At 41.5% G+C, this 19,757-nt stretch overlaps 2 protein-coding genes across 19 annotated transcripts in view; one reads left to right on the top strand and one right to left on the bottom strand.

Moving 5' to 3' along the window:
• KCNC1 (potassium voltage-gated channel subfamily C member 1) overlaps positions 1–11,171 on the top strand; it is a 127,639-nt gene extending 116,468 nt beyond the window's left edge. The window contains exons 3-4 of the mRNA XM_034932245.3: positions 2,203–2,338; positions 4,182–11,171. Of these exons, the coding sequence (XP_034788136.1) occupies positions 2,203–2,338; positions 4,182–4,230 (185 nt within the window). The 3' untranslated portion in view covers positions 4,231–11,171. The remainder of the gene's footprint in view (positions 1–2,202; positions 2,339–4,181) is intronic.
• The window catches only part of SERGEF (secretion regulating guanine nucleotide exchange factor), a 225,110-nt gene that overhangs the window by 63,351 nt on the left and 142,002 nt on the right, over positions 1–19,757 (bottom strand). The window lies entirely within an intron of this gene.

Below are 19,757 nucleotides of genomic sequence, written 5' to 3' on the forward strand. Positions count from 1 at the left end.
TAACCATGAAACCATATTCCTACTTACCAGAGAGCTGTTGCAAGGAAGAAATGAACAAACATTAATTATTATGTGTCTCCTGTGTATCTAGTAGTTTGCATCTCTCTTCTGTAAGACACATGAGTAAAAGGATGCTCTATAGAGCCCCCACACATGAGGCTGCTCTGTGACTGTGGTGCCCTGTGTGGGGATATGTGCATTTTGAGAAGGGAAGGGACAGACAGGACCTGGTAGAAAAGTATTTACTGCTGCGCTTCCCAAAGTCATGAAGTCAGCCATACTAGAAACATGGATGAGGGTTATGGATGAAATTTCTCCAAAGTTTTAAAAGTTGGAGAGTTAAAGGCTGGCGTGGCAGTGACAGAATCTTGCTGAAGACTAGAGTAAAACACTTGCATTCATGCATTATTGCAGATTTTTAAGCTGATGTATCCAAGGTGACTGTGCTGGACACTAATGAGGAAAAAGATATGACTGAAATGGCAGGAGTACGTGCCTTCAGAGAAGCTGGACAACCCCACCCCCACTGCTTACACAGAAAGGATGAAGGGACACAAGGAAGAACCCACATTTTGAAATCTTAGGCTGGATTGAACTAAAAATAGACCTGTGATTCAAATGTCTATTACTGAGTTCTCTGCTTTTGCACTCTGGAAACCAGGTTGTTTCACTCCCCATCAAATCTACCTCCCTAAGGTGTTCATTCCCACAGCTTGGAGACACAGCAAAGTAAAAACTGCTGAGAGTCTAATGAGTGTGTGGTACCATGCCGGGCCCTTTATACCCATGATCTCATCTGCACTGCACAATAACCTTGGGATGCATGTACAGAGGAGGAAACTGAGGCCCAGTTAGGTAAGATGACTTGCCCAAGGTCATTCAGCTACTAAGTGGCAATACTGGGAATTGAATGAACTCAGGTCAGTCTGACTCCCGAACCCATGCTCTTTCAAACAGAAATCCTTGCTACATTGCAAAGAGGCAGAGCTTCATTTTAAGCTTAATGAGTAATGAAAGCAACATTGCTCCCTAATTTACCTTCTGGCTCTGGGAAGGACCCAGCAAGGCAGCCATTTGAATGATTCATTCCTGTGACTGACAAGGAGACTTCTCTTGGTTATAGCTTCAGCAGCTGCTAAATCTGCTACACACCACCCCACCTCACCCCCTCCATTTGGCTCAGGTAGGTGGAATTATTTATGTAAGAATTTCAGTGGCCTCCTGCCTTAAGCATGATTATCACAGACTTTTAAGTGATAAAAATGTCATAAATCATAATAAAGGACAAAAGGAGTCAGGGTCAGGGAAGGTAACAGGAAAGAAGATATTCTGAAAAGCAAAGAAGTAGGTACAGATGCAACAGGGTAACTCTCAGCATTTACATAAACACTTTCCTAGCAATTTATTCATCTGATCCTCATAATACCCTGGTAGATGTTAGTATCTCCATTTTACAGATGAAGAATGTGAGGGTTAGATCTGAGGTTCAAGGTCAGACCGAGGGTAGGATAAGAACCCAGGTCTCCTAATTCTCGCTCAGTGCTTCCCATAACCCACTCACCCAATAAAGTGAAGACAGAAATCCATGAGAACTATCAGAGAAAGAACTCTGTAGTCTTGCCCCTCTGCATGACAGGACCAGGGAGGGGAAAGTGGCTGTGACAGTATCAGAGAGTAGTAGCACAGAGTCTGGAACTGTGGGCTCAGGAATATTTTTCAAGTCCCACCTTAGATATATACTACTACATAATTGTGTGACCCTAGGCAACTCATTTAATCTCTGCTCTGATTTCCTCACTTGTAAAACATAGCAAACAATAGTACCCACTTCATATGGTTGTTGTGATGATTAAATAGAAAAAAAAATACCATACATGAACAGTGCTTGGCACCAAGGCAAACAATCAGTAAGTGTTAGCTGTCACTGTTTTCATCATTATCATCATGAACGTGCCCAACACACTGCTTGGCACATGAGAAATGTTAAGTGAATGTTCATTTCTTCTCCTTCCCCTTGCTCCTGTATTTCCCAAGGCACCACACCCCCATCTGTTATCTGTAGACCTGTTAAGACGAGGTCTAGGGTTGAGGAAGAGCACACAGTGCTTCTTCCCAGGCAACGTGACTGGGCTGGCCTTGTTTACTGGGGCAGTGAGCTGCTACACAAAGTCATTAATCATACGTGGTGCTATGTGCTTTCAGGTCACTCTGCAGAAATGGACAACTCCATCTGGTTTTTCCTCAGGGAGACAGAGCCTTCCCATGTATCCACGTATGGAGTTCCTATTGAGGACTCAACCTTTGCAATAGCTTCTTGGAATCTGGAAAGTCTACTAAGGTGAGTTCGTCCCTATAAAAAGGGATCAGGAGGCTGGGCACGGTGGCTCACGCCTGTAATTCCAGCACTTTGTGAGGCCGAGACGGGTGGATCACCTGAGGTCAGGAGTTTGAGAAGCCTGGCCAACAAGGCAAAGCCTGTCCCTACTAAAACAAAAACAAAAAAAAAACATATACACACACACACAATTTAGCCAGGCACAATGGCGCACACCTGTAGTCCCAGCTACTCGGGAGGCTGAAGCTGAGGCAGGGGAATCGCTTGAAATCGGGAGGCAGAGGTTGCAGTGAGCCAAGATCACACCACTGCACTCCAGCCTGGGGGACAGAGCAAGACACCGTCTCAAAAAAAAAAAAAAGGACCAGGAAAGCAGTCTTTGCCCTGGGCCAAATTATTGCAGCAGCAAAAATAATCACAGAATAGTGACACTTACATAACATAATTAAAGCTATCACAACACCATACCCTATAGCAGAGCCACTTAGCAGAAACACTGTGTACATATACATAAAGAAAAAAACTGTAATTAAGTAGCTCTGCTTCATCAAGCTTTCTCTACAGAACCAACTCCCCGACTTCTCTACAGAGCTGAAAGTTTTCATTCCAACCTTCTACCAAGTAGTCCTGTTTGGGTAAGATGCCTATTGTTCCACAGGCATCTTACACTCAGTTGTGCTAAAAAATAAATTCATTACCTTGCCCAAAGCCTATTCTTTCCTCTCTCCAGGCATCTCTCTTCTCAATTATGACATATCTACCCAGTCTACCAAGGAGAAAAGGGTACCACATCCTTGATCCTGCCTATTCTTCCCCTTCCGTTCTCAATACTTTTCATATTAGGCCACTTAATTACTGACTAGCACTGGCTTTCAAATCTCTTCCCTACTTCCTATTTCTGCTGCCACTGCCTGTCCTTTCTGACAGTTTGCCCTGTGGATTTCAAGCTTGATAGCCAGTCTCCACAGTTGTACAAGCCATTTCCTCACCAAAATATCTTAATTTGCATCTCTTTCTGGGTCTGTTTCTCTAGTTGAACTTGGACTGACACACTCTGTCTTTGAAACTAAAACTAAATTCTTATTTTAGTAGAATAACATTTTGTTTCTCACCTTTGACAGGTAAAAATTGATAACTGGATCATGCTAAGTTCTGGCAAGGATGTGGAGCTATAGAAATCTGTATTTACTGCTTCTGTCAAGCATCAGGCACTAAGCTTGGTCCTTTATATATATTATCCCGTCTAACTGTCATAGTTGCTCTGAGCATTTTCATTCTTTATCTACATAGGGAAACTGAGGCTCAAAGAGGTTATAATTCACTCAACATTGCATTGCTAGGAAGGAGCAGAGCTGAGTTTCTTTCATGGACTTAGTGTCCCTCTCAAAATCACATCAACTTCATTTGAAAATTATAATGAAACTATTAAAACTATAATATTCTTACTTTTTATACAAAATTATTATCTTTCTTTTCTAACCATACTTGTACTTGTTACAACCTCAGAAGGTCTATATAAAGTAAAGCGGGGGAGTAGGAGAGCCAGAGTATTATCTTTATTTTATAGATGTGCAACTGGAGCCTTTGGAGGGCGAGTAAATTACTTAAGGTAATTTAAATTTCATTTTAAAATTGAAGATTAACAAAGGTACCTGGACAGTTTAAGGAGCCAGATTAAAAAGACATCTTCATTAGGGGACAGTCAGTACTGGATTTGGAAACTGTCACAGTTTTAAATACAGTAGTGCCCCCTTATCTTCAGGGGACATGTTCCAAGACCCCCAAGGGATGCCTGAAATCTCAGATAGTACCAAACTATATATATTTGCTGTTTTTTCCTATACAGTAACAGGCGGATAGTATATACATCATGGACACACTGGACAAAGAGATGATTCATGTTCTGGGTGGGATGGAGTGACATGGCATGAGATTTCATCACGCTACTCAAAATGTGAAACTTTTGCATTATTTCTGGAATTTTCCATTGAGTATTTTCGGACTGTGGCTGACTGCAGGTAACAGAAACTGTAGAAAGTGAAACTGCAGATAAGGGGAACTACTGTTCTCCCTCTGAGATACGATTTGAAGCAAAGGGGCCTGGGCTGAGTGGTGGGAGATCTGCTTTCTTAGTCTGCCTGGGCATGTCCTCTGGCTGGCTCACAACTGAAACATATCACTGCCCCTTCTAAGACTTGAATATTTCACTTACAGATGAAGATTGGGAACAGTTGGCTTCTGAGATCCTTTCCAGCACCAACCCACTTTAATTCTATAAACCCAACATTCCCAAGTATACCATGGTCATCTGTACTTTGCAGGCTCTCTCTAGAATGGACAAAGGTTATTCTGCAGTGTGGGCACAGATGTGGTCCTGTAATGCAAGATACTGAAAACCACATCCCCACCCCTAACCCACAAATTTCCTCTCTAGGCCTCTTTTATAGGAATGTCTTCAGACTACCCCACTGCCTATCCCACTGACAATTTAAAGGCAATATAACTAACAAGCTCATCCTTTACCCTCTGTCAATATCTCTGCTGCCATGGCTGGCTCCCCTGTGCTCTGGCCTCCCTAGTGCAAGCTGACTCAGTCAATACCCAAGACTTACCATTTCTACCACTAGGCCCTCTCTTATATTGATTCCCAATTACACATTACTTTGTTGACTTCTGTTCATATTCCACCCTTTAGATCCTGAATTCATCATCCTTTGTGTATATAAATTCCCAGTTTTCAGAAAAAGTGAAATGTTCCCCTTCTATGCCTTCATGGAGACAGGCTGCAGCTGGAGCCTTTTGGCAGCCAAAAGAGACCCCTTTGCAGCTCTTAACAATCTGTTACTGAATAATTTGAGAGAATATTGCTAATTATGAACCTGTGTCTTTAGATACCCAAGTCCTTAAGCTGCAGAGTACCCAGGACAAGGTTCTCCTCCTTGAGCAAGTTACCCTCTCTGCCGTAGTTTCCCCATCTGTGAAACAGGTATAATAATAGTACCTACCTTACTGTTGATGTAAAGAATCAATTAATAATGTATGTAAAATGTGTAAAACCACACATAGATGAATGTTGACTATTACTGTTATTATGGTTCAATAAATATTTGAGAGTTGGTCACACAGTGTGTTGGCTTCCTGGACTCTTCTTCCCCCTTAACTTTCCTAAAAAGCCAAGCTATTGAAGTCATTATCTTTTTTTGTTTCTTAAACCACATTTGAGTTCATATGGTGAGCCTTGGCAGAGCCCCCAAAAATAATGAAACAAAAGGAAACATGTCTAAACAGGTCTACAATTTGGCATAGTACTGGTTTGGTACAAACCTATGCAGCCTAGGGAAATGGAGAATATAATATCTCCAGTGTGGGTGAGTAGCAGAAACTACCCAGAAACAAGCCAAGTCAAGGGCTCCTGAGGCCATGGACTGCTAGGTCACAGTGACAAAGGTGGGACCTTTGGAGCTCACCTCTAAAGTTGCTGACGTTCTATCTCCAGAGGGGTGTAATGTGCCAGCTGAAGTTAGGACTTGTGGGTGACCGTTCTGGACATAGCCCATAACTTGCTGTGTGACTTAGGGCAAATCATTTCCAAACTTAGGCCTTAATTTCCTCTTCTGTAAAGATTAGGCTGTTTCTGAAGTCCCCTCCACCATGAAAGTCTGTGGTTCTATGACCCCAGGGCTCTTCTTACATTAGATCAGCTAAGATTTTGCTTCTCCCCGCTCTGAAAAGCAGTCCCTCCCAGAGTAGAAGCATATAAATCTTCTTTGGCTACCCTCTCCATTTGGCAAAATTAAAATTTTAAAAAGCATCTGTCTAAGAGCTCCCCATATTTTCCCCCCTTCTTGCTATGTAATGCCATTTGGTGAAAACTTCTTCAAGTAAGTTCCCAACTGATCTTAGTAAATTTCCTTCACAAGAAGTATTCATCTCAGAGGTGCTGCCTGAATAAAATGAACAGACTCACAAAACTCACAAATACAAAGGCCACGGTGCCAAGGCTTCAGCTTTGAGTGGCTTCCCTTCTGTCACACTGTGCAGTCACACAACTTCCAGCCTGCCTCACATTCTCAGGGCCACTGTGGGACCACTTTCTCTATCCTTTTCAGCTGTGGCCTACAAACAGTAGTAGGAACTTCCATTAATCGGGGTAGATTGAGCCCATACCTTTATCTCTATTTCCTTCCAAAACCCTCTTAAGCCAACTGTAAAGGAACAAAGAAAGTATGAATCCACCAAGAAAAGAGGAATAGAAGAAGAAACAAGATAGTTCAACACATTTCAGATGAATACCACAGATGAAGGAGGTAACTGATTATGCAGAGTGGAGGAGGCTGAAACCCTGTGCCTGCTGCAGGGAACAGTGAGAAGGAAACAAATTTTGTCTTGGAAGACAATGAAAAGCCTCAGGACTGAGAAGCACCAAGTGTCTTTGAAAGTCGGGTAAGGATAGGGCTGAAATCAGAGGGGTTGCCTGAAAGTATATTTATGGGGGGTAGTTAGACGCCCAGATTCTCCCCAACACACATAACTAGGCAACCTATCTCTTGCTATACCTAACGAACACCACACATTTATTATCTGGCAAAACTGACCCAGGGCAGCCCTGGACCCGGAAAAAGAGTCATCAGAGGGTGGGAGTGAGGATCAGAATGAAACAAATGGGTTAAGTGAGTAAGTGACAGTCTAAGTAAAGGATGATGGGACTCCCCCCAGCCCCCTTCCAGCATCCTGCTCCAGAAAGTCAACAACTAAGCATATACACCCCAAGACAGAAGATTAGGGGAAAAGTTCATAAATATTGATCTCTGGAAGTTTACCAATGGAAAAGCTTCCCCAACTCATCAGTCCAAACATCTTACAAGGAAGTCAGCAGCCAGTGCAACCTCCCCATGCCCACAGAGTCTCATGTAGTATCTCTTTTCAATATAAACAGCCAGCTAAAGATCATCAGATCTTTAGAGAGGAAAACCTCTGTATCAGTTAGAATCTCAGCAGAAGACCACATCAAACTGGACAGCAGGTGAGAGTTTAATAAAGGAACCATTTACAGAGGTATGGACAATGTTTATATTCCAGGACTATTAGATAAAACTAGAGCTCTACCACCTCTAAGCCTGAAGAAGTAAGGGAAAGGAGTGGTTACCCTTGGAGAGGGTGAATTGGAGAGGGTGAAGTTAAGGAGAGGGACACCAGACTGGAATCCCTGATAGAGGGATGCAGCCATGGCGGGTAAGCAGGGAGAAGCTAGGAGAATAAATACCCTGACCTCATTGTTTTTCAGTCCTGAGATCTGCCATTCCTCTCATTAGCTGAACCCAATCAGAAGCCAGAGGGCCAGTTGATGCAGGCCATAGAGAGGCCATCCTCCCTAGGGATATATGGAGTGTGAAAAAAGGTGGATAATGCATCTACAGGGCAAACAAAAAACATAAAGCACAGTCTCCAGTGTGAAAGACAGAACCCAAAACAAAGAAATAGAAAATTAAAAATTGGAAAAAAACAGAGTCAAGGCAGAGAAGAAAACATTTTTTTAAACTCTATAATTAATATCCATAGAAAAATGATAGATGATATGGCAATATAAACAAGAAAACTATTTTAAAGGATTAAAAATAAGAAAGAACCTTAGAAATTAAAAATAATAGCTGAATAAAAGTTCCATTAGAAAAGTTGGAAGATCAAGTCAAAAAATTTTCTCACAAAGTGGTAAGAAAAGTAAAAACATGCCCAAGAGGAAAGAAAAGATAAGAAAATTAGGAGTCAGGAAATTCAATATACATTCAATAGAAGTCCCTGAAAGATAGAACAAAGAAAAATAAGGAAAAAATTGTAAAACAATTTCAAGAAAGATTTCCCAGAACTGGCAGGCCTAAGCCTCTGGACTGAGAAGGCTCAATAAATACCAGAAAAACGAATAAAGAAGATACATATCAAGGCATGTCATCATAAAATTTCAAAACACTGAAGTAAAGAGAAGTTCCTAAGAATTTCAAGGAAAAAAAAATGGCAATGTACAAAGAAACAGGAATTAGAAAAAGCAGCAGACTTCTCAATAGTAACATTAGATGCTAGAGGACAATGGGAAATGCATGCAAAAGTCAGAATGAAAAAAATTGCCAACCTAGATTTCTACAAACAGTGAAAGTGTCAATCAAGTGTGAAAATAGAGTAAGTATATTTTCAGAATTTCAAAGAATCAAAAAATTTATCTTCAACTCCTCTTTTCCGGGAAAGGTACTGAGTCCTGTGCCCCACCAAAATGAGACTAATCTAAAGAAGAAGGAAGATAGGGAACAGGGATTTAACACAGGGAAATGGTAAAGAGAAGTCATCACGTAACCACGGTGCAGGCCTAGAGTAACCATTTCAGAGTGGAACAGAAAGGCTGAACCCCAGAGTGGCATGTGGTGAAAGTGGGGGTGGGGAGACTGCTGAAAGAGTTGACGTCTTTGACCATGTTGCAAAGCGTGTAAGAGGTGTTTTATAGATGTTTTGGAGGCATTTGGGAACAATTAGTAATTGGTATATAGAAAGTCAGTTAAAGGAAGGGGAAAATAAACAGGCAAGTTTAACTCCAGGAAAAGAAAAGTATAGCATAGGAACCATATCATGATATATTACTTGGCTTAGCAGTGAGAACAGTATTTACACTACTCATAATAATAGATTAATGACTTAACTACAGGTGAGGATGGAGGGAAGGGAAATGAAGGTGGTGGTATAAGATAATTAAATTTTTATTTATAAGAAAGCAACAGATAAAATTTATTTTAAAATTGATATCTTAAATAGACATTTAGTTTAGAAATATAGAGATAGACACCCCAAAATAATTCAAAATGGTTGGCTCCGGAAATTGGACAAAAGAGTGGGAAAAGATGAGGCAGAAATTGCCATTACTAAGCCTTTTAGTATTTAAAAAATTTTTAAACTATGTACATACACTATTTTGTAATAAACAAAAGGTAATCTAATTTAAGAGTGCATGCTCCAGAATCAGATAACCTAGCTCAAATCCTGGTTTCCTCAAATATGAGTTTAAGATCTTAATATGTTTAGCTTTTCTGAGCCTCATTTTCCTCATCTGTAGAACAGGGTTACATGTTAAGAATACAGAAGCATATGTAAGATACACACAGAGTGGATGTAACAGTGTGTAAGAGCTTAGTGAGACAGTGTAAGAGTTGAGTCCGGCACTTGGCATACAGTAAGTTCCCTGAGGAGGAAGAAGGGATCATCATGAGATGGTCAGATCACCTCAGCTTTGTTTCAAGAGTGAAGGCTAAACCCTCTCCACCCTAACACCCACAATAATCAGGTAGCAAGCAGTGAGGGAAAGGGCCATTTCCTATGTCCTCTCACTTCATCCACAAGGCTTAGCTTCATACTGTGTACCCAGGCAGAACATTTCCAGTAATGCATGTCTGTGGCATTGACTTAAGAATAGAGGAGCAAGAGAGATGACAAAGAGGGCCATATGGGAAGCAAGGCGAAACACCAGAAAGAGCACTGAAGTGAGTCAGAGGAAACAGAAACAGACATTCTGAGCACCTACTCTGTGCCAAGAGCTTTTCCATAAACCACATAATTCGCTCCAATGATACACACATACAGAAGCTATTATTATCTCAGTCTTTAAGGATGAGAAACCCACAGTTTAGAGAGGGTGGCAATCTTGCCCGTGGTCAGATATTAAGATATTAAGCAGCAGAGCTGGAAATGGAACCCATGACTTAACAACTCCAAGGCCTCATGCCCCTTACACTACATTATGCTGCTTGGGGCAAATCATGCAATCCTTCTGAGATTCCATTTCCCCACTGTACAGTAGGGATTGTACTTTCTCTGAGAACTTCAGAGTTACTGTAAGAATGAAAGGAGTTGGTGAGTCAAAGAGCCTGATACACTATGAAGCAGTGAGCACACATGAGGACCTACTGACACATGCATGCGTGCCGCAAGGGCTACACTGTGGAGCTTCCTAAGTCAGCTGTTTGGCTTGGTTGTCATGGGAAGAGAAAAGGGCTGGCTTTGGCCTAGGCCTGGAGTTGCAACTAGAATGGGGCAGAATCTGGATAAAGGAGTCTGATGGGGATTCTAGAGCCACAGTCAGACTGTAAATCATGACATCCCCCATCCAATAGGTCGGTAGCATCTTGTCTCGCTAAAAAGCAAAAACTTACCAAATTAATATCTTACAAAGCCACAAGATTAAAACCACTGCCATTCCTCCCAGGTTTCTCTGTTGAACAGTACTAGCTTCTAAAAATAGATCAAATCAAGTCATTTCTCTGCTTTAAAACCTTTCCTGCACCTTTACCCCACAGGATGAAGTTCTAGTCCCTTAGCCTGACATTAAAGCTTTTATGACCTGAACGTAGCCATCACTGTAGCCTTGTCTCCCACTGCTCTGCTCCCCTCCAGAGGCCCTCATTTCCCCCAGTTTGCCATGCCTTCTCCATACTTTTGTTCATGTTGGTCATATTCCCTGGAATACCTTTCTCTTCTTCATACTCATCCGTTAAGACCCACTTCAAGGATCATCTCTTCTAAGAAGCATTCCCTAACCCCATGTTAGGATGAAGGTGTGAATTTACAGCTAAACAAAACAGCCTCAAAGTGAGAGAGCTAGTAGAGACCTCAAAGATTATCTTACTCAATTCTCCTATTTTATCCATAAAGAAAAGGAGGCCTGTAGAAGGAAAGTGGCCTGCCCAAGGTGTCAGCAGCTTGTCTAGTACTCAGGTATTCTGTCCCAGTACTCTTCTATTGCATGGTACAGCTTCTTAATAAATGAATTCATGAATGGACAAATAGGCAAACCGAATGTTGCTAAAGCACTGCCCAGGGACAGCACGGTGAATGAATAGTCACAGCTGTTCTACATTTAAGGGCTTTAGGTGCACCAAGGAGGAACAGAGGATTCCAGAGGCAAGAGGCAGCAGGGACAGCAGTCATAGGACAGGTGATACAGAGGGGCACTAACATAAGCTGAGGCCTGTGGATGCGGAGAGGCAATACTGTGAGTCTGAGTTTTGCAGATACAATGGTGCTGCCCAGGCTCAGGAAGCTAGTGCCTGTCTAAGGAAGGACAGAGCAGGCTCATGGGCTGGACTGCTTGGCCATTGTCAAAGCTGCCCAATGTCACATGTGGTTGTCCCCTAGTTGCTATGCTCTGGTAGATAAGACAAAAGGATGGGGGCTGGTCTCTGCCCCTACAAACAAGTACCATCAGTAATGCTAGCTCTGCTGTTGCTTTTTCCTGTCTTCCAAAGCCACATGCATATTAAAAGTTCAGTTTATGCTGCTTGATATGCTAATTAACCTAAGTCAAACCTCTGCAGGGAGCAGCACAAGAAGCGGCAAGTGCAGACCTTGCAGTCAGCAGGCCTTAGTTTGAATTCTGGGCTCTACTTCTTTGAGTTCTCATCCGAAAAACGGGGACAATTTCTATCTACTTTCTACCCTGCATGGTGATAACTAAGTGAGATGATATATGCAAAATGTTCAGAATAGTGTCAGCACTTTGTACTTAACTACATCACTTCAGTTTTACTCTGTAAAAAGGTATTCTCCTTTAGCGAAAAAAAAGTTTTATCTGCTATAATTGTCAACTTCTGAAGAATCTTCCTAAATAACCCACAATAGTTCTACACTGTCTAAGCAATAAAGTCAATGCCCTTCAGCATGCTGTTGGAGACCTGGTCCTAAGCTGTTTTGCTGGCTGACCACTTGTCCCTCAACCATTCACACTTTAGAGCCTTCTTTCCCTTTGCTCATGCTTATCCCTCAGCACAGAATGCTGCTCTTTACCCTTCCTCCACTCAGGAGCCACTTCTTCCACAAGGATTTCCAAAATTAATCATTCTTACCTCTTCATTCTTTCTCCTAGTTCTTATCTGGTCTGCTTTGTATTCATTCATTCATTCATTCATTCAGTATTTAAGTCCAAAGTATGGCCAAATTTAATTCCCATAGCTCTCTTTCCCACTAAATGTGAGTTCCATGAATGTGAATTCCATGAATGTTGTATTCCTCCACAGCATCCATAACACTACATGGCATATCATCAGCCACTAGTAAGCTGAAAGGAGAGAATGAGGAAATATTGCATATAATGTTCATTGAGTATTTAACAAACACTTGAAGCACCTATTGCATGCAAGGCAAGTATAGATGGTCTGAGTCTATGAAGATGTTCAACACAGTTTGTGGACATGAAGACAGACTTTGAGAGTTGCAGAAGACTTTAGAAATTGTCTAGTCCAGCTCCCACATTTCCCAGATGGGGATTCTAGAGGCCCAGAGAAGGAGAGTAACTGCCTAGGATAACACAGAGAGTTATCACCATAACTCTAGTTATGGCGCACAGTGGAAGGCTATCTCTAACTTGCTCTAATATTTTGTATTTTCCTCTTTGAGTTCACATTAGATTTACTTTCACAAGGCCTCAAGCCTCTTGAGTAACTGTAAACAAGTGCAGTGGGTCACAAATGCAGTTTCTACTACTGTAAGCAACCCTAAAAGGACCAGAGCATTGTGCTAAACAGGTGGTCAACCTTGTGCCTAAAATGACCAGCACGAAAGAGTAATTTAGCAAGTATGGGAGCCTCCTCAACAGCCTGGCACCCTCACCTGTGGTGTCATATAGAATGACTCCTGTGGAGTGATATAAATGTCGCTTCTTTAGGAACAGTGAAAAATCCACCTTGATTGAGAGGTAAAAAGTTACATCTTGGGATTTGAAGCTATGCCTTGAAAATGTATGACTTAACAGAAATGTGACTTGAGCAATAAGCAAGATTCTGTAAAAAAAATCTCTGTATTTATTGTGAAACATCTTTCTTAAATGTAAAAGGTTTATCACGTTTCTGGCCTGTTGGAGAGGAAAATATGGTGCCCCAAGCGGCCAGGTGTGGTAGTGGCAACGAATATATCAGTTCCAGGGCTGAGAAAGGCAAGATCTGGGACAGAGCACTGGTAACCAAGAGAGCTAAAAAACTGTTGCTCTGCCTTTAGCTGCTGTCTCCCTGTCTGGCAAACAGCTCAGGCAACCACTTGAGAAAGCCCCTTGAGAACCAGGCACCATCTCCTTCTGAATAGCACAAGCTAGACTTGAGTGCTAGTCCCAGCTCTGCTACTGACCAGCTGTGCAATTTTGGGTAATGCCTTAGGACTGCTCTTGTAGCAACAGGACGCAGGAAGGCAGCCAAAGAATTCAATAAACAGTTTTGAGATAACTGATCAGCCATTTAAAAAATTGTGAGGCTGAATGCACACCTGACTTATACCAGGATAAATTCCAAATGGATCGAAGATTTAGATGCCAAAAATAAAACCATAAAAATATAGTCATGCTATTTTGTTGACCGAAACATCACCAAGTTTCGGTCAACAACTGGACCATACATACAATGGTAGTCCCATAAGATTATAAGGGAGCTGAAAAAATTCCTATTGCCTACTGCCATAGTAGCTGTGATAATGTTGTAACACAACACATTACTCATATGTTTGTGATGATGCTGGTGTAAACAAACCTACTGTGCTTCTAGTCATATAAAAGTCTAGCACATACAATTATGTACAGTATGTAATAATACTTGATAAGTAAATGACCATGTTACTGGTTTGAGTATTTACTATACTATATTTTTTATTGTTATTTTAGAGTTCATTCCTTCTACTTATTTTTTTTTTAAGTTAACTGTAAAAATACCTCCTAAAAGGCAGGTCCTTCAGGAGATATTCCAGAAGAAGGCATTGTTACCATTGGAGATGATGGCTCCATACATGCCTCTGAAGACCTTCCAGTGAGACAAGATGTGGAGGTGAAAGACAGTGATATTGATAATTCTGACCCCGTACAGGCCTGAGCTAATGTGTGTCTTTGTGTTTTAAACAAAAAAGTTTAAAAAGCAAAATAATAATAATTTAAGAAATAGAAAATAGCTTATAAAATATATTTAAAAATATTTTTGTACTGTGTACAATGTGTTTTAAGCTGTGTTATTATAAGAGTAAAAAAGTTTTTTAAAGTTCATAAAGCAACATGTTATAGTAAGCTATGGTTAATTTACATTTGAAGAAAGAGATTTTTTTGTGTAATTTATTGTAGCCTAAGTGCACAGTATTTACAGCCTAAGTGTATAGTGTTTATAAAGGCTACAGTAGTATATAATAATGTCCTGGGCCTTCATATTCACTCATCACTCACTCACTGACTCACCCAGAACAACTTTCAGTCCTGAAAGCTCCATTCATAGTAAGTGCCATATACAGATGTATCATCTTTAATCTTTTGTACCATATTTTGCCTGAGAAAGGCAAGACCTGGGACAGAGCACTGGTAACCAAGAGAACTAAAAAACTGTTGCTCTGCCTTTAGCTGCTGTCTCCCTGTCTGGCAAACAGCTCAAGCAACCACTTGAGAAAGCCCCTTGAGAACCAGGCACCATCTCCTTCTGAATAGCACAAGATAGACTTGAGTGCTAGTCCCAGCTCTGCTACTGACCAGCTGTGCAATTTTGGGTAATGCCTTAGGGCTGCTCTGGTAGCAACAGGACCCAGGAAGGCAGCCAAAGAATTCCATAAATAGTTTTCAGATAACTGATCAGCCATTGTGTTACAATTGCCTACAGTATTCAGTACAGTAACATGCTGTCCAGGTTTATAGCCCAGGAGCAACAGGCTAAACCACATAGCCTAGGTGTGTACTAGGCTATACCATCTAGGTTTGTTAAGTACACTTTATATTGCTTATGACAAAATCATCTAATGACACATTTCTCAGAACATATCCCCTCTTTTTGAGAGAGGGAGTCTTGCTCTGTCACCCAGGCTGGAGTCCAGTGGCAGGATCTTGGCTCGCTACAACCTCCGCCTCCCTGGTTCAAACAATTCCTGTGCCTCAGCCTCCCGAGTAACTGGGATTACAGGCATGTGCCACTAAGCCCAGCTAATTTTTTTGTATTTTTAGTAGAGACGCGGTTTCACCATTTTATTAGTCTGTTTTAACACTGTTAATAAAGACAACCCAAGACTGGGTAATTTATAAAAGAAAGAGATTTAATGGACTTACAGTTCCATGTGGTTGGGGAGGCCTCACAATCGTGGCAGAAGACAAGGAGAAGCAAGTCACATCTTACACTGATGGTGGCAGGCAAAGAGAGAGCTTGTGCAGAGAAACTCCCCTTTTTAAAACCATCAGATCTCGTGAGACTTATTCACTATCACAAGAGCAGCACAGGAAAGACCTGCCTCCGTGATTCCATTACCTCCCACTGTGTCTCTCCTACAACACGTGGGAATTCAAGATGAGATCTGGGACACAGCCAAACCATATCATTCCACCCCTGGCCCCTCCTAAATCTCATGTCCTCACATTTCAAAACCAATCATGTTTTCTTAACAGTGTCCTAAAGTCTTAACTCATTTCAGCATTAACTCAAAAGTCCACAGTCCAAAGTCTCATATGAGACAAGGCAAGTCCCTTCTGCCTATGAGCCTGTAAAATCAAAAGTAAGTTAGTTGCTTCTTAGATACAATGGGGGTACAGGCTTTGGGTAAATATAGCCATTCAAAATGGGAGAAATTGGCCAAAATAAAGGGGCCACAGGCCCCATGCAAGTCCAAAATCCAGTAGAGTAGTCAAATCTTAATGTCCCAAAATGATCTCCATTGCCTCCATGTCTCACAGCCAGGTCATGCTGATGTTAAGAGGTGGGTACCCATGGTCTTGGGCAGCTCTGCCCCTGTGGTTTTGCAGGGTACAGCCTCCTTCCTAGCTGCTTTCATGGGTTGGCACTGAGTGTCTGTGGCTTTTGCAGGTGCACAGCTGTCAGTGGATCTAGCATTCTGGGGCCTGAAGGATAGTGGACCTCTTCTCACCGCTCCACTAGGCAGTGCCCCAGTAGGGAGTCTGTGTCGGGGCTCTGACCCCACATTTCCCTTCCACACTGCTCTAGCAGAAGTTCTCCATGAAGGACCCACCACTGTAGCAAAATTTTGTCTGGGCATCCAGGAATTTCCATACATCTTCTGAAATCTAGGCAGAGGTTCCCAAACCCCAATTCTTGACTTCTGTGCACACGCAGGCTCGACACCATGTGGAAGCTGCCAAGGCTTGAGGCTTGTACCCACTGAAGCCACGGCCAGGGCTCTACATTGGCCCCTTTCAGCCACAACTGGAGTGGCTGGGACACAGGGCACCAAGTCCCTAGGCTGCACACAGTAGGGGCACCCTGGACCCAGCCCAGAAAACCATCTTTTCCTTCTAGGCCTCTGGGTCTGTGATAAGAGGGGCTGCCATCAAGACCCCTGACATGCCCTGGAGACATTTTCCCTATTGTCTTGGGGATTAACATTTGGCTCCTTGTTACTTATGCAAATTTCTGCAACTGGCTTGAATTTCTCTTTAGAAAAATGGGATTTTCTTTTCTATCACATCATCAGGCTGTAAATTTTCTGAAACTTTATGCTCTGTTTCCCTTTTAAAACTGAATGCCTTTAACAGTGCCCAAGTCACCTCTTGAATGCTTTGCTGCTTAGAAATTTCTTCTACCACATACCCTAAATCATTTCTCTCAAGTTCAAAGTTCCACAAATCTCTAGGGCAGAGGCAAAATGCCACCAGTCTCTTTGTTAAAACACAACAGGGATCACCTTTACTCCAGTTCCCAACAAGTTCCTCATCTCCATCTTAGACCACCTGAGTCTGGATTCCATTGTCCATATCATTATCAGTATTTTGATCAAAGTCACTCAACAAGTCTCTAGGGGGCTCCAAACTTTCCCACATTTTCCTGTCTTCTTCTGATCCCTCCAGACTGTTCCAACCTCTGTCTGTTACCCAGTTCCAAAGTCGCATCCACATTTTCAGGTATCTTTTCAGCAGCACCCTACTCCTGGTATCAATTTACTGTATTAGTCCATTTTCATGCTGCTAATAAAGACATACCTGAGACTGGGCAATTTACGAAATAAAGAGATTTAATGGACTTACAGTTCCACATGGCGGGGGAGGCCTCACAATCATGGCAGAAAGCAAGGAGGAGAAAGTCACATCTTACATGGATGGTGGCAGGCAAAGAGAGAGCTTGTGCAGGGAAACTCCCCTTTTTAAAACCATCAGATCTCGTGAGACTTATTCACTATCATGAGAACAGCATGAGAAAGACCTGCTCCCATGATTCAATTACCTCCCACAAGGTCACTCCCCACAACACATGGGAATTCAATATGAGATTTGGGTAGGGACACAGCCAAACCATATCAGCCATGTTGACCAGGCTTGTCTCAAACTCCTGGCCTTAAGTGATCAGCCTGCCTTGACTTCCCAAAGTGCTGGGATTACAGGGGTGATCGACTGACCCTGGCCACGTATCCCGATTTTTAGGCAATGCATGACCATACTAGAATAAAATATAAAGAAAGACCATTATACTCCGGAGTAGAGAAGGATTCCCTGACTCAAAATCCAAAAGCCATACAGGAAAAGACTGATACATTTAATCTATAGTAAAATAAAAGGTTGCATGACAAAATATTACAGACAAAATAAACAAAAACATCAAAAACAAAAGATAAAAAGCTGGGAAAATACATTTGCAATTCAAATCACAGAACAATGCCTGATCTCCCTAATATGTAAAGAACACCTAGACATTTATTAGAAAAAGACTGACAATATAAAAGGCTGTCTTAGTCCTTCTGGGCTGCTATAACAAAATACCTTAGACTGGAAAATGTATAAATAATACAAGTTCTGGAGGCTGGGAAGTCCAAGATCAAGGTACCAGCTGATCTGATGGTATATAGTGAGGGCCTATTCCTTTTAGATGGCACCTTTTAAATGTCCTCACATGGCAAAAGCCATGTGAACAAGCTCCCTTGGACCTCTTTTATAAGGGCACTAACCCCATTCTTGAGGGTAGAGCCCTCATGACCTAATCACCTCCCAAACACCCCACCTCTTAATGCTATCACGTTAGGGAATAAATATCAACATAAAATTTTTTGAAAGACACAAACATTCAGACTCTATAGCAAGGCAAAGGATATTGAGGTAGAAAAAATAATGGCCTCCTAAAGATGTCCATGTCCTAATTCCTAGAGCCTATGAATATGTTTTGTTACATGGCAAGGGGAACTGAGTTATCAGATAAAATTAAGGTTGCTAATTAGCTGATATTAAGACAGGGAGTGATATGGTTTAGCTGTGTCCCCACCCAAAATCTCATCTTGAATTGTAATACCCATAATCGCCACATGTCAAGGGAGAGACCAGGTGGAGGTAATTGAATCAGGGGGGCAGTTTCCCCCATGCTGTTCTTGTGATAGTGAGTAAATTCTCATGAGATCTGATGGTTTTATAAGGGGCTCTTCCCCACTTCATTTGGCACTTCTCCTTCCTGCCACCTTGTGAAGAAGGTGCCTTGCTTCCCCTTCACCTTCCACCATGATTGTAAGTTTCCTGACGCCTCCCGAGCCACACTGAACTGTGAGTCAATTAAACCTCTTTCCTTTATAAATTATCCACTCTTGGGCAGTTATTTACAGCAGTATGAAAATGTACTAATACAGGGAGATTATGCTGGATTATCCAGGCAGGGATGATGTAATCAGAAAGGTCCTTAAATGTAGAAAAGGGAGGCAGAAGAGTCAGTGTCAGAGTGATGCAGTAGGAGAAAGACTTGAAAAGCTATGGCTGGCTTTGAAGATGGAAGAGGTCATAAGTCAAGGAATATAGGTAGTCTTTAGTAGCTAGAAAGGGCAAGAAAATGGAACTTCCAGGAAGGAATGAAGGCTGCCAACAGCTTGATTTTAGCCAAGTGAGACCCATCTTAGATTTCTGACCTCAAACTTGAAGATAATACATTTGCCTTGTTTTAAGCCATTAATTTTATGGTAATTTGTTATAGCAACAATGAACAAAACTAATACGGGTGTGAATGGAAAACTCCTCATAAAAGAGAAAATACAAATAGTTCTTGAACATATAAAAAGATGCTCAACCTTCATTTATAATAACTAAAATTAGACAGATTAAAAAGGCCACAATAATCTTAAAAAAGAACAAAGTAGGAGGGCTTATAATGCTAGATATCAAGATTTATTATAAAGCTACAATAATCAAGCTAGTGTGATACTAGCATACAAACGGAAAAACAAACTAATAAAAAAGAATCTAAAAGCACGTCAACACATATATGCAGTCTCTTGATTTATAACAAAGGTACCTCCACAATTCAGTGGTAAAAAATGAACTTTTCAATAAATGGTTCTAAATGTTTAAGAAAACTAACTTGAGATGGATTTTAGGCCTAAATATAAAAGGCAAAATAATAAAGCTTCACAAAGAAGACATAAGAATACTTCCATGATCTTGGAATGGGTAAAAATGTCTTAAGTAGGGCAC

Source organism: Pan paniscus, chromosome 9 (assembly GCF_029289425.2).
Source record: "Pan paniscus chromosome 9, NHGRI_mPanPan1-v2.0_pri, whole genome shotgun sequence".
Lineage (NCBI taxonomy): Eukaryota > Metazoa > Chordata > Mammalia > Primates > Hominidae > Pan > Pan paniscus.